The following is a 15,727-nucleotide window of genomic DNA, read 5'->3' as shown; positions in this document are numbered from 1 at the left end:
AAAGGCCTATGCTACGATCTGAGTGGGCAACCCATAGAAGAAATCCTTTACGGATTCTATGCCAGATGCATGTTCCTGCCATCGCATAATATGCTAGCCTTTGAAGAAGCATTCTACATTGGATTCTTCACCTGGCGAACGAAGATATTTGCGCCGGTGATAAGAAAACTCACATCCAGATTTGTAGGGTACTCAGTGGTGGAACTGAAAATCCAAGTCACCATGCAATTTTTGCAAGTTCCTGACAAAGAACGAAAAATCAGATACCAAAAGGCACTGAAAGCACTGGAAGACCGCTTCGCCCGCCGTCAACTCGAAGACTACTTCAGCCCGTAAAGCTGTGTCACGGGACGACACAAGCGATGAGGGGGGAAATGTTAGCAGCAAGCTAACGTGGACACCATTTTTCGGAGTTCTCCTTATAAAACAAATATTATTTTGATAAATCGGGAATATTGTAACTCCTATTTTCTTGGTAAACTTTGTAAATAATGAGCCGGAGCTACAAGATTCCAGATTGTATCAGCCGGTCAATTCCCAGCTTTGGTAGAACACCAGATTATTACTTTTGACCACTCAAAAACCTTGGCTAAGGTATAAAAACCAATTTTTGTAAGTTTTTGGATAAGAAATACGCAGCGTGAGCTAACGGCGCTCACTTCTCTCCTTCTCGTGCTTTCTACTCCCTCTCCGGTTGTCACATTACGATTGCGTTTGTTGCATTGCAACCGCCGCAGGTAAGAGCTCTACGCATTGACATAAGCCATTCACAGTATTTCGTAGCTTTTGGCGTCGCCGACCCGCGGCCTAATTTCATCATAAATAGGAATTTACATGTTTAAATCAAAAACTAAGTAAAGGCGGGGTATCGGGGTATCATTGCTAAGCATTTATATGCATTCTGGGTCAAAAACAACTAGGTCAAAAATCCACAGCTGTTAATCATCGCGATTTTGGAACTTGACCTAAAGTGGGGTTTGAGACCATAGGCATGTGTGCTTAGGTCTTATAAACTTATCCTAGAAGTTTCGTTACGTTTGGATGTCATTTGATGCTGTAACGGATGTGATTTTTTTGCCTATGAGTGATTGGCTTTTGGTGATTTCAGTCACTTGAGTGTAGCCTGAGTTAGATGCGAGTTGTTAGATGTTTTTCGAGAGATTGACAACCTCTTGTAGCCTCTATGCACTAGTTGAGTCAGCTTCGTCCCATGGTTTGACAAATTAATCGTGGTTCTCGCTAATACTGCAATAAGATAGGATGGTGAGGTTAGACATGCGTCCCACATTCCTACTTACTGTACTTTACATTACACAGAACTAACAACCTTAATACTAACACCTTATCACAGAGAAAACACAGTACCTTTCAAAACTTCGTTAACAAAAAATTACACAGTAGCAAAACAAAATCCTTCTTCTCAACACACACAGCTTCCTTCCCTACCTTTCCTACAATTGAAATTGCACCACAAAAGAAACATAGAGTGCCATTCAAGCTTAGTGTATGGCATTCCCTAGAAGCGGCGCCAAAAATGTGTGCGTATGTCGCACGTCTCAATGCAAGGAACTTGCCGATACACTGTGTGCGAGCCACAAATGGCTGCAAGCACGCAACTAGCCTAAACTAGTAAACTCAAAGAAGACAATGGTGTGTCACTCACCGCTCTACGCTTGCTGTCGTGGAGGATTTCTCACTGCGAAGAAGAGGGAGACACCGCTACGCCGCGCTCAACCTCCTCGCCGTCGTCGTGCCGCCGCAATGCTCGATCGCGCACACACTCTCTCTCTCTCTCATGCATACACACACAAAGAGATGAAGAAGAAGAAGATGGAGATGGAGCAAGAGCACTCTTCAATTGCACAAATGAGAGAATGAGTGAGTTTTAAGTTTAGTTGACTTTTATATGAGCTCGCTCCATTCACACTTGGGCGCCCATGCTTAGCCAACTAATCCCTTGAATGTTCCAATTAGAGTGCGCCTCTCATCAACGATCACTCTTACCCTTTTCCTATTGGACCGACAAACCCCATACCTGACTCTACCAAATAAATAATACGGCATCCGTCTTGGTGATAGGAATGTGCGTGAGGGTTAACAACACCAATCAACCGTGTAGGAATGAAACTTTCAAACACATGAAATTCCAAATGAAATGAAGTGAACCCTTGAAAAATCTCTCTTTATAAACATAATTTGTGGCCAATAGTGAAAACCAAGAAAGAATGATAATTCCATTCATCTCATTTTCTACCAATCAACATCTAGTCAATTTAAAACACATACAAATCTAATTGATTGTGTGTACTCATATCTACTACATCTCAATGTATCCACCAGTGACAAAATTTTAAAGGATGATTTTTTTTTTCAAAAAATATAGTTAAGCCAAAACTGTGTATCTATTGGCAACCCTCTCGATTTAATCACTCGTTTGAAAAGTTCTCCTATACGATCTTATGATACAAAAATGGACATCAAATTTACAAAACCCCTTCTCTCTCTCTCTCTCCACATCACCTAGGCATGTTTAGAGGGGATGAATAGTGCCATCCAATGCAGCTAGGTAACTTCAGGGTAGATCTATAAATATGGGCAGTACCCACCCCTCAACCCTCCCCAATCTGAACCTAGGATATCGTCACACTTGGGAGCCTAATACCTAACCGTTTGACCTATGCACAAGTTTTGAAATAGACGTAAATCGTTTGATGTCTAAATGTGGAATGATGTAAATTTGGGTGTTTGGGGAGGCATGTTGTAAGTAGGGGGCGCCAAATTTTGATCCCCTCTCACCATGCCCGTGTCACTTAGAGGACCTTCACACGGTGAGTTTCAAGAGGGGGATAATTTGAAACTTTAAAGAGAGTTTCATCAAAGAAATTCTTAGAAATAGGGAGGGTGTTCCTTTTCTCTGACTAGAAAATTAATGCTCAAGAGTGCCAAGTATGCATGCACATTTAAAAAAAAAAAGCCAAATTTGTTAGAATCTGTTAGGATTACCAATACAAAAATATACATATTACCTACTAGTACTGTTGGTTGCCTCTCTCTCTCTCTCTCTCTCTCTCTCTCTCTCTCTCTCTCGTGGTTGCGATGAGCGCCCTGGGCTTCATGCTACATTGTCGGAGGCTGGCCGAAGCGAGGAGTCCTTGACACATGTCGAGGGAGGGGATCGGAATCCCTCCCCCTTTTATAATAGTACTAATGGGAGCTTGTTGAAAAAAATACATTAGTGGAGAATATATACATCCCCCCCCCTCTTTCCCCCTTTTTCTTGCCCTGCGCCGCCCACCCTCCTTCGCGTGTCTATATTAATGCACGAGGGTAATTGGTGTAGCCCCCTCAACAAATTATGGAAGAGGCGCTGGACGGAAAAACGGTGGGAGGGAGTCATGGAGAACATATGGAAGCCAAGGTGGCCTCAGTATATGAAGATATTTTTGTGGAAACTGATGTGGGGTGCTTCGCCGACGGGCGTAAAGATACAAGAAAGAGGAATCGGGTCCGATCGTTGCTTGGGGTGCAGAATAGCTAGTGAAGACCTAGCCCACCTTTTCATGGGATGCCAGGCAATCAGTGGCATGGTTGGGAAAATATGCAAGTGGATTCAAAGGACATGGCAAATTAAGTTCTTCAAGACTGATCTGTTCTTGGGTAGTAACAGGTTGGGAAGTCTTGCTCTTCTTGTCTGCACTCAAATTGTCAGGTACTACTTCTGTCACCATATTTGGCAAGCAAGGAACTGCCACGTGTTTGAGGGGGATCTGGCTGTGGCAAGCTTTTGTGAAATCATATAAGAGAGTAGAGTGAAGATCCACATGATCGGGGGCAAACAAGCCTCAGAGGACCGGTCTAGAACAATACATGTCATGATGACATCTTGTAATAAGTAAAGCCTAAACAAAAAACTTGTAATCCTTTGACCCCCAAGGCTCGGTCTGAACTCGAGGTTGGTGTATATTTCTGATGTTCTTAATATTATCCACTCACAATTGTGAGTTTTGGAAAAAAAAAAAAAGAGAGCCAGTGAAGGTGAGGCCTAAATTTAAGGGACAAGTTTTGAAAAGTTATGTTTCATGAAACTGTGCGTGATATACGCAGGTATCGAACTGAAGACGTACAAGGCAGGTGAGTAGTGTAAGCAAGCAATGGCGATGGCAGCTGCAACGGTGCCTCATGTGAGACTACAGCACACATCCCCACAGCTCTCCTCATCGAGGGGGCCAGGATGTTCTTGCTATCTGCAGCAGCTTAGGTTCCCCTGCCAACGCCCAGAGCAGAGGAAGCTTCGTCTTCAGCGTCCGCATAGGCTCCTGCCCTACGCAAATGCAGATACTGTTTCCTTGCAGGAAGATGAAACTCAAGCTCAACTACCCCTCTCCACGGAGGAGGAAGATGAAGCCAATTGCAGAGAAATTCTTCGGGTAAGTGGGTGCGTTCTCACAACGAGAGAGAGAGAGAGAGAGAGAGAGAGAGAGAGAGAGAGAGATATACTAGTTAGTGTAATCGCATACTTATACATACATGTATGAGAGCTCGTTCACACGTGCGGGGTGCATGCACTCACACCCATACAAACACATGCCAAATGCTTCCCAAAGTTCTCCAGTGGTTGTTAACCCCATGCATTGAATAGCCAAGCCAAGTTTCTTCTCCCTGTGGTCTGCTGGAAATGTTTGTGTTCAGTCATATCATGCTTGGGATTATGTATTTTGCCTTTTGGATTTGCAGGTTCTAGATGTTCTCAAGGAGAAAAGAGATATGACTTTCAATGAGGTATGATGATTTTTTTCACTTTTTGCAACACGTGTTGAGCTGGCTCAAGGTAAGCCTCGGCTTTGGCAGCTTTGAGGTTCCATGACATTGTTGTACTCTTGTTGTGTATACTTGGTAATGGCTGCCAAGTTCATATCTATATCTAAGCACCCTCAATTCCCAATCATTATAGAATTAAACTTCATTAACAAAATTTCTTATTTCTCTGGTAAGGTGATGTCATTGCTTTGCATAGAGCTAGATTCAAGCAAATCTTTGTATTGATGTATGCTAGTGTGGCTAGTTCTACACCTACTATTGGGCACTAGTGACTGTAGTGGGGATGTTGTAGTATGTAGTCAATACTACTGTGCGTTATGGAGGTAATTGTTATATTGACTTGTGGATGATGACCATGAGTCTATTCCTTGCACTTTCCTTTAGAGGTGGCTGTGGGCTTATCCTGGATTTCTCAAGATAAATATATAATTATTATCTTCAGGGGAACATTAATAGGGGCTCTCAGAATTCAGTCAGTCCTTTTGAATGGTGGAAACAAGCTCTCTTTTGTGAAATATTGATTTGCAAAAGACAAATGGCATAAGAAGTGCATGGAAGTTTGAAAAGAGGAAGACAACTTTTGGAGGCCACAATAGGAGTTGCCTGTGTCAGGCACAACGGATGATGAACGTGACACAGATCAGCAATCACACTAATCCAACTCCCTTTGTGTGCTAGTTGTGGTACCACTTAGTTTCTTTTTGGTTCTTTTCTTAGAGAAGGTTCACATACACACACTTTTTTGTAAATCTATATGTTTAATTTACTAGTGGGAAACCTCAAAGCGAGGAAAACCCACCGAAAGGGTAATGTACAAGGGGAAAAACACAGAACTACTCAGCTGTACAGAGTAGCTAGAAACATTCATAAGAAAGCCGATGTATCCTGCGGTGATATCACCAACTTCCAAAGCAAACTGTAACGATTGCCTAAGGAAAAGCTTGAAGAGTGGGAACGGGTCTGCATGAGTACGATGAAAATGTAAGCATTATGCTGACTCCACAGGGTCCAATAAGCCCAGTATCTGACCCACATAAAGAAGACCGCAAAAGGCTGTAGAGTTGGTGAGAAAATGCCAAATACCCAGAACCTTTTGTGAAAAACAACCCCAGGAAAGGAGAGCCACATACAGGCCGATACGCGGTGAAGGAAGCCTCTAGTAATGCAGCAATCCCACAACAAGTGGCAAACATCCTCTTCTGCAGTGGAGCAACGGATGCAAGAGGAGGGGCGAATATGACGCGCCCTAAGAAAAGTGCCAACAAAAAGCACTCCAAGCAAACAGTGCCAAAGAAAGAGTCGCTCCTTCAACGACAAATGACTTTTCCACAAGGTAGAGAGAAGCTTCCTCCACCAAAGATCAGATTTGTGCATGTGCCAAAGGGCTTTGCAATAATCAGCAAGCCATGATAGTGGTAGAAGAAGAGCATAAATTCGACCCGCAGAAATATCTCGAAAAGGTGTTCCCCGAAGATCCCAATCAGACATGCGATCACCATCAGGGAAAGGTGAAACTGGCAAAAAGTCATGCAACATACTTTGCAGTTCTCTCCAAAACTGACGGTAATGTATGCCCAATCCAAAACGGCGAGCAGCAAAGGGAAACTCAAGAGTATATCCAGCCTCATCGACTACATCCTCAACCACACAAATGCCGCGGCAAGAGAGAAAATAGGCGTGACGAGGGGAGCGGTCGACCAAAGTAAGAGAAAATGCTCGACTCCAATGGAGGCTCTCCAAACGAATCGAATCACCTTCCTTGCCGAGGATTCCATGAAAGATGAATCGTAACCTCTTTCCAGGCAGACACTAAAGTGGAAGCAAGAGGACATCTAGGAATGTACCCTTCCATCTTGCCGAAAATGTAAGGTGCAACGGAAGTGGATGTTGAACTTTGCTCAAGATGAGTGCTCCGAACTGTGCTCAAGGTTCCTTTTACTTACGGAAGGGAGAGCCTTCCGTTCCTTTAGTGAGAGAGTGAAATGGACACAAACAAAGTGAATGGACACTGTGCGTGAAGATGCATGAGATTGAGAGATAGAGAAGAGAATATGACACCAGAGACATTGTAAAACCCTCCTCCGAAGGCCCCACTCTCGAGGGCGAGAGTGGTCTACTATTGATTGCACAATTTGATACGATGGCTGATGCAATGCGTCTACAATGCTTGCTATGTCGATGTCGTTGGTGTGGACGATGAGGACTGGACTATGGCTGAAAACTGAATGTTCTGCTAACCTGTCGTACTGCTGTCCAAAAACGCTAGGTATGCTGAAATATGCTGATGTAAAAACGCCATCTGCTGGTACTCTGAATGCAACTGAAATCCACTGCGGTACTGCTGTCCAGAAGCGCTATGTGTGGCTGAAAACTGCGGCTTCAAACGCTGAAATGGCCAGCCCAAAAACGCTGGTGTAGGTTGCCAAAAACGCTGATCCCATGCTGTGGAAAAACGCTGGCTGTGGAGACTGTGCTTGCTGAATTTTCTGGTTGGAAAACGCTGCAGGCCGAGGCTATGGCGATGAGGCTAATGGCTGAAAACGCTAGAGGGAGTGTGGTGTAGGTCGCGGGTCTTGCTGGGGGAAATCGCCACCAAGAAGGGGGAGTCTTGCTTGAGAGAGAGGGGGAACCTGCTGCCCTTGGCCTATGTTCTCCTTACTCTTCTGCCAAATACTGCTAGCTTAGGTTTGCTTATATATTATCTTACCCAATTTGCCCTACTCAGTTCCCAACAAAAGTCACTTAAAATAATAAGTGAAAAATGTCAAAAATAGGGAAAATAGGTTAAATGCATTGGAAAATTCCCCTGATGGATTCTAATGGGAATGCTTATGATCATGCTGTGTGTAACCGGAGGATATGCCATAGTAACAGGGAATGGCCATTTTCAGGTCCCCGTTCCCCGTTCCCATCCCAATTTCCCGTTCCCAATCCCCGTTCCGTGTTTCAAACGTGAGTATCTGGCATTTCGTGCACGTTGCCGTTCCCCGTTCCCCGTTCCCCGTTCCGATTTCCTGTTCCGGGTAACTATGGGATATGCATCTAATCTAAGTGACAGGTCATGCACGGTCTGCGAATAGACTCACAAAAGTGCCAGATCACTTCCTATTCTAGACCGACTTGATGCAAGTGAACCCACTTCCTATTCTAGATTGACTTGATGGAAGTGAACCCTGGTCATGCTGTAGCTTGTCCACGGACACAGAGGGTTGGATGTGTCACGTGACATCCCCTCCTTTTCAAAGTTGTTGGGTTAAAGGCCTAAATAACCCCCTTTTTGTACATTTTTATACTTTGTCCAGAGGTTCATATTGAACCTGGACACATTTTTAAAAGGTCACTTATAATAAAAGTGGGAAAACCCAAAACTCACTTATTGAGTTCTCCCCAAAAACGTGAGCTCTCTCTCTCTCTCCCTCTTCGTTCTGCTAGCGCTTCCCTTCTGCAGCACAGTGCCTCTGCTTCAAGCCTCAAGGCCTGCACATCTTCGCGTGCTCTATCACTTGCACACACGGCCGCGCGCTCATCAACTGGTATCAGAGCCAGATTAGGGTTTCAGAAGCTTTGCGCAGATGGCTGGATAGCAAGCGAAAGGCTTCTCTCGCGTCAAATTTCCGCGTTCATCGCGAAGCCCCTTGCTTCTGGTGTCACCTAGGGTGATTAGGGTTTCCAAAACAGCCTAAAACAGGTTGAAATTAGGTCAAAACAGGTAAAAACGAGAAAATTACAGGTCAAAACAGCAAAATGCAGGTGTTCTAAATCGATTCCCGTGAATGCCCCTTGCTTTTCCCACTCAAAATAGGTCCATTTGATGCAAATTGATGCGCCAAAACAGTAAATTTGCAAAAAATTCAGAATTGGACTGTTTTTATGTACACAAATTGAGATTTATGTACGCCTTTTGTGGGTTTATGCAAGTACGCATTGGGGATACTTGTTAATTGCTGAAATTTTCAGCACATTGTATGCAACGTGCTATACATTGTGATCACTGGAAATTTTCAGATTTTGTGTAGACACTTTCTGTTGCATTTTTATCCGTGCAAATGGCCTCTACTTCCTCGTCGTCTGATGCCAAGAGCTTGATGAAAATCAAGCGATTTGACGGTACAGGTTTCGACCTATGGCAGGACAGGATGCAGGGGATTTTGTTCCTCAAGGATTGTGAGGACGCCCTATTGGCTGTAAAGCCTGAGGATATGCCGGATGAGGATTGGGCCAAGCTCAACAAGAGGGCAAAGGCCTACATCAAAATGGCTGTGACCGATGACATTCTGGTGGATATAAAGGGCTTGGACAATGCACATGCAATTTGGCATAAGTTGAAGGCCACTTATGAGAATGCCACCCCTGTGAATCAGGTGCATTTGATGCGCAAACTGGTGAACATGATGCTTGACGAAGCCAAGTCGGCTTCTGAGCACTTAAGTGCTTTCATCAGTGTTATAAGTCAGCTACAGGATACTGGGCTTCAACCTTTTGATGACAAGTTGAAAGCCATATTTTTGTTGATGACTTTGCCAGACTCTTGGGAAACGCTTGTGGTTTCTTTGAGTAATAGCCCCAACCTCACATATGATGGAGTGCGAGGCTCCATCTTAAATGAGGAAATTAGATGCAAGTCTAGTGGTGGGGAAGGTGGCAGTTCTGCTTACAATGCGAGAGGCAGAAGTCAGAAGCAAAATACAGGTACCAAGACTCAAAACAAGAGCAAAAGCAAGTCTAGGGATAAGGATGTGACTTGTTATCAGTGTGGCAGAAAAGGCCATAAGAAGCCAGATTGCAGGTATTTCAAGAAAGAGCAGGAAAGAAAGAAGGAATCACAGGAGAAGAAGAAGACAGAGGATAAGAAAGGGGAAAAATCAGTAGGCACCTCCTCCAAGGATTCGGAGACTGTCAATGTATCCTCTAGTGTGGTTATCACAGAGTTATCCGACAGTGAGGAGATCTTGGTTGCAGCTTCATGCCCCTCAGATTTTGTTGTAGCAAATGCAGAAGACATGCTTATCTCACGTAGAGATGTCATTGATGCATTGCTAAGTGAAAATGATGGCCTTACACAGTCTTGGATAGTAGATTTGAGTGCCTCATTTCATGTGACTCCATCTGTGGAATGTTTTGCTTCTTATCATGCAGGCAAGTATGGCAAGGTTTACCTTGGGGATAACCATGCTTGTGACATTGAAGGAACGGGCATTGTGCGCTTGGCATTAAATAATGGCCAAGAGTTTATGCTTAAAGATGTAAGGTATGTACCAGGCATCAAGAAGAGTCTATTGTCTGTTGGCCAGATGGATGCACAGGGTTATACAACCATTTTTGCTGGGGATTCATGGAAGTTGCTTAAGGGATCAATGCTCATTGTCAAGGGATGCAAGAGTGGTACATTGTACTATTTACATGGCAAAGCTTTGCCTGGCAAGTTTCTTGTAGTGGCCAAAGTTGCTTCTCATTTGGAGTTGTGGCACAAAAGACTTGGCCATATGAGCCAGAAGGGACTTGATGTGCTCTCCTCTTTGAAGAGGGTTGATGTAAAGGGCACCAAGTTAGATTTTTGTAATGATTGTTTGTATGGTAAACAAAAGAAGTCTTCTTATTATTCTGGTGTCTCGCGCAAAGCTAATGCTCTTGATTTAATTCACTCCGATGTATGTTCAATGCCTGTTAAGTCTTTTGGTGGTGCATCATACTTTGTTACATTCATTGATGATTGCACTAGGAAAGGCTGGGCATATTTGTTAAAGAATAAGAGTGAGACATTTAATGCATTTAAGAGGATTCATGCTTTTGTGACCATGCAAAAGGGTAGTAAGCTTAAATGTCTGAGATCTGACAATGGGGGGAGTATACGTCTGCTGAATTTCAGCGTTATTGCGAAGAATATGGGATTAAAAGGGAGTTGACAGCTCCTTATAATCCATCTTCTAATGGTGTGGTTGAGAGGTATAACCGTACTTTATGTGAGAGAGTGCGTTGCATGTTGTCCACGGCTAATCTCCCTCATGGGTTTTGGGGAGAGGCTTTGAAAACTGCAGTTCATGTATGCAATCGCTCTCCTAACAGTACGCTGAAAAATGACATTCCAGAGGAGGTTTGGTATGGCAGACCTGCCTCTTATGATCATTTGAGAGTGTTTGGCTGCGAGGCTTTTGTCCATGTTCGTAATGACTTGAGGACAAAGCTAGATGCCAAGTCCATCCAAGGACTCTTTCTAGGTTATGGGGAAGAGGGTGAAATGGGCTACAGGATATGGTTGCCTCAGTTTAAGAGGGTTGTACGCAGCCGAGATGTAGTGTTCAATGAGGCTAAATTGCTGAAAAATGCTACATCTTATGAAATTGACAAGAAATCGGTCAAATTTCAGCCTCTCTTGCCTCCTATTGATGTTGAAAAAGAGCCTCAGGATGCATTACCGCAAGCTGAAATTGATAATAGTCGATTAACCTTGAGCCAGAAGAGGTAGGACATGATTTAGATGCTCCAAATAAGGATGGACAGCCACCTATCATGGCTGAAAATGATTTTCAGCAGCATGAGCATGCTGAAAATGAGTTGCCTCCTGATGTAGAACTTGTGCCTGAGAATGTAGATCATTGGGTACGCAGGTCTACTCGTGTCAGAAGGTTGATACAGCGCTTTGACCCCTCTTTGTATCATGTTATGTTGACAGATGAGGGAGAGCCTCTTACGTATAAAGAGGCAAAGACATGTGAGTCAAGCAGTAAGTGGGAGCTTGCAATGCAAGAGGAAATGAAATCCTTGCATGCAAACAATACTTGGGATCTTGTGCCATTGTCTAAAGGAAGAAAGGCTCTTCCTAACAAATGGATTTACAAGGTCAAATGTGTTGATGGAAAGCCCACGTATAAAGCAAGGTTAGTTGCCAAAGGGTATGCAGGGAAAGAGGGGATTGACTTTCAAGAGATCTTTTCTCCTGTTGTAAAGCTTACGACATTGCGTGTCCTTTTTGCTCTCGCTGCAGTGCTTGACTTAGAATTGAATCAAATGGATGTAAAACCAGCTTTTCTTCATGGTGACACTGATGAAGATATCTACATGAAGCAACCTGAGGGTTTTGTAGTTCCTGATAGAAAGGAACTTGTATGCAAACTAAGAAGGGCACTGTATGGTTTGAGGTAGTCATCACGTCAGTGGTACAAAAAGTTTGATACTTTTATGCTGTCTCAAGGCTTTAAACACAGCCATTCAGACCATTGTTTGTATACAAAGAAGGATAATGATGGAAGTCCTATAATCCTTGTGCTATATGTAGATGATATGTTGATTGCTGGGAAGCATAAGTCTACCATTGATGCTCTTAAACGTCAGCTGAATTCAGCTTTTGCAATGAAGGATTTAGGTGATGCTGAGCACATCTTGGGCATGAGAATCAAGAGAGAGAGAAAGCTAAAATTGCTCTTCTTATCTCAAGAAAAGTACATTGCTAAAGTACTTGACAGGTTTAACATGGCTGAAGCTAAGTCACTTGGAGTACCTTTACCTCCACACACAAAACTTAGCAAAGCCGATTGCCCAAAGGATGACGTGGCAGTGAATGCTATGAAGGGAATCCCTTATGCATCAGCTTGTGGTTCTCTTATGTATGCTATGGTTGCCACTCATCCTGACATTGCCCATGCAGTGGGAGTTGTTAGTAGATACATGTCCAATCCCGGCAAAGCACATTGGGAAGCTGTGAAATGCATTCTGAGATACTTGTCAGGTACACAATCTAGGTGTATATGCTATGGCAAAAGTGACCTGAAGTTGCAGGGCTATTGTGATGCAGATATGGCAGGTGACTTGGATACCAGGAAGTCCACTAGTGGCTATGTGTTTGCTATTGTTGGTGGTGTTGTCTCTTGGTGTTCACGACTGCAGAAAATTGTGGCATTGAGTACTACTGAGGCTGAATATATTTCAGCCTCTGAGGCTTCTAAAGAGGCCATATGGTTGGGCAGACTTGTCAAAGAGCTTGGGATGTGATAGCCAGAGTGCTGTCTATTTGGCCAAGAATGCCATGTTTCATGCACGGACAAAGCACATTGATGTGCGATACCACTTCATACGATAGGTATTGGAGGATGGTCTAGTCACCTTGACTAAGATTCACACATAGGATAACCCTGCAAATGTTCTCACCAAGAGTCTTGCTAAGGCTCAACATGAGCATTGCATACAGTTGGTGGGAGTTGGTTAACTTAAAGGCGTCATTTATGCCTTTAGGTGGGAGGTTGTTGGGTTAAAGGCCTAAATAACCGCTTTTTGTACATTTTTATACTTTGTCGAGGTTCATATTGAACCTGGACACATTTTTTAAAGGTCACTTATAATAAAAGTAGGAAAACCCAAAACTCACTTATTGAGTTTTCCCAAAAAACGTGAGCTCTCTCTCTCCCTCTTCGTTCTGCTAGCGCTTCCCTTCTGCAGCACAGTGCCTCCGCTTCAAGCTTCAAGGCCTGCACATCTTCGCGTGCTCTATCACTTGCACACACCGCCGCACGCTCATCAAAAGTGAGGTACTGGTACCGAACTGTATGGCGTCGAGGGAGATCGCCAATAGAATCCGGAATCTTGGAAGGGACTCTTTGCCGGCCCACTCTGATGTGTGGGTCGTGCGGTACTTGAACTTCATAAAGGTCTGCAACGCTTGCTTCTTTGGGCCGCGTCGAAAGCGACACAGTCATTGGTAGCTCCTTCAATGCTTCAACTTTGTCTATGGACGTAAGTCCACCTTCTTCAAGAATCTCCATGGCTGAAAATTCATGAAACCACTTCCAACACAAAAACATGAACATACCTATGCCATGTAAAGTGAGTGGAAAAAATCTCGTCTTCCTCAAGGACTGTGCATGCAATGTAGATGAACAAATAGATGGAGTGCCAAACCATTCACCAAACACATGCAAACAATGAGATCAAATCTTGTCTTTTTGATCCAAATCAATCAACTGTGGCAATTCACAAGGAAATGCCCATGCTTGGTGCTCATACTTTCTTGTGCTCTTTCTACAAATGTGTCATGCCAAGGAAGAGACATGGAATGTGACTTCCTTGAGTGCATACTTTTCAACTTTTCATGAACAATCCGCATACATTCGTGCTCATTCATGAGTGAAACGTGCTCAACATACAATATGTCATGCCTAGGAAAAGGGATCACATAAAGACGCTGACGAAAATACAGGAAACGATCACGAATGAGTTATGAAACACTCGAACAATGTGTGTTGACGAATCATTCGGACTCATAGTACTTCCTGTAAGGGTTCTTTGGACCTAGGCTCAAGAGCCAAGATCGGTTCGCCATGTTTGATCAAATCTTCCTGTGGGGGTTCTGTGGACCTCGACTCGAGAGCCAAGATCGATTCTTCGTGATTGATCGAATCTGCAACGAGGTTAGCTTCGCTAGAAAAAGCATCAACTAAACCATCATCCTTGTGAACAATCACGTCTGGAGCATACAATTCATCATGCTTGTGAGAAAACACATCTTGATCATCATGCAAATCATCATGCTTGTCCTTATCATCCAAATCATCATGCTCATCATTATCATTCAATTCATCATGCTTCTCATCATGCAAATCTTGTGTATCATGCTTTGGAGAAGACGAGACCGAGAGAGTCTCCTTCTCCTGAATCCGTTCAATCTTCGCCTGCACATTAGAAATGAGAGAGGGAGAATGAACAACTTGCTCTCCACGAATGACAATGGGAGAGTCACTTTTGGCATTGAAAGCAAACGTATTTTCCGCCCAATCAATGAGAGGATTATGCTCACGAAACCATCGAATGCCCAAAATCATATCACATCCTGAGAGAGGAGAGACAAAAAATTTTCTACGGAAAGCAGAACTGTAAACAACACATCAAGGCACTCTTTCGTGATGAGAGAGTCCATACCGGGAGCAAAGCCAGAGACCTCGAGAGGAGATTTCTTACTAACCTCTAGGCGGGCTCTCTCAACAAGAGAGGGACCGATCACATCATGCATACTGCTTGGGTCAAACATTATGACAAAACGTTGCCCTGTCATATGACCATAACATTTAATGAGAGACTCATCAATGGGAGGGTCGAGAGAAACTTGGGGCACATTCATGTTGTCATTTATTGCATTGACAGAGGAAGTGGGTTCTGTGGATTCTTTAGATTCATTAGAGTCAAGCTTAGGACATGTTCTTTTTATGTGACCCTTAATGTGACAATGAAAACAACGACCTTCCTTAGAATAAGTACTTTGCTCTTCTGACGTGATGCATCCTCCTAAAATTCCTTGTGCTACCTTTTCATCTGGAGTGAGCTTAGGTTTAGCAATTGTGTTAACTTTACCCTTAGGTTCACTTTGAGAGTTCTTCTCTAAGAGACTATTGGAAGATTGGTTAGAAGAGTTACCGTTCTTACCATTCTTACCGTTCTTACCGTTCTGAGAAGTCTGAGAGGTACTTGTCGAAGTCTTGTTTTTCTTAGGCTTTCCCTTGTTGTGCTTCATCTCCTGTGCGAGAGCAATCGCTACCGCCTTGTTGAGATCGATTGGATCGAGCACCTCGACATCATACTTGATATACTCGTCCAATCCATAAAGGAATGCATCTTTGCGCTCATCATCCGACTTGCGTAATTGGGTACCTAGCTGCAAAACACGATTAGAGAAAGACATAACTGGCATACCATTTTGCTTGAGAGCGCGCCAATCGTCCTTTAATCGTGCGAGGTATTGAGGTGGCATAAACCGCGTCTTGAGCTTGTCTTGGAAATCAGCCCAATTGAAGGAAAGGGGCGTGAATTCGTCGGCTTCCTCTAGGTGCACGACTAACTGTGCCTCTTGCCATGCGTGGTACCAATTGATGGCATCACCGGCAAGATACATAGCTGTCGTCAAAACCTTGCTATTTCCTGTCTTCTT

At 43.7% G+C, this 15,727-nt stretch overlaps 1 protein-coding gene across 3 annotated transcripts in view; it reads left to right on the top strand.

The window, feature by feature from the left end:
* The first annotated feature begins 4,082 nt into the window (after positions 1 to 4,082).
* Positions 4,083 to 15,727, top strand: part of LOC147426849 (ycf3-interacting protein 1, chloroplastic-like) — a 77,090-nt gene continuing 65,445 nt past the window's right edge. For all 3 annotated transcript variants that reach the window (XM_086498860.1, XM_086498859.1, XM_086498858.1), the window contains exons 1-2: positions 4,083 to 4,427; positions 4,735 to 4,779. In XM_086498860.1, coding sequence (XP_086354986.1) covers positions 4,152 to 4,427; positions 4,735 to 4,779 — 321 coding nt within the window. In that variant the 5' untranslated portion in view covers positions 4,083 to 4,151. The remainder of the gene's footprint in view (positions 4,428 to 4,734; positions 4,780 to 15,727) is intronic.

This window comes from Adiantum capillus-veneris, chromosome 24 (assembly GCF_014529385.1).
Source record: "Adiantum capillus-veneris isolate H3 chromosome 24, ASM1452938v2, whole genome shotgun sequence".
Lineage (NCBI taxonomy): Eukaryota > Viridiplantae > Streptophyta > Polypodiopsida > Polypodiales > Pteridaceae > Adiantum > Adiantum capillus-veneris.
Note: the sequence above shows the minus strand (reverse complement) of the source record. Positions and strands in the feature narration are given on the sequence as shown.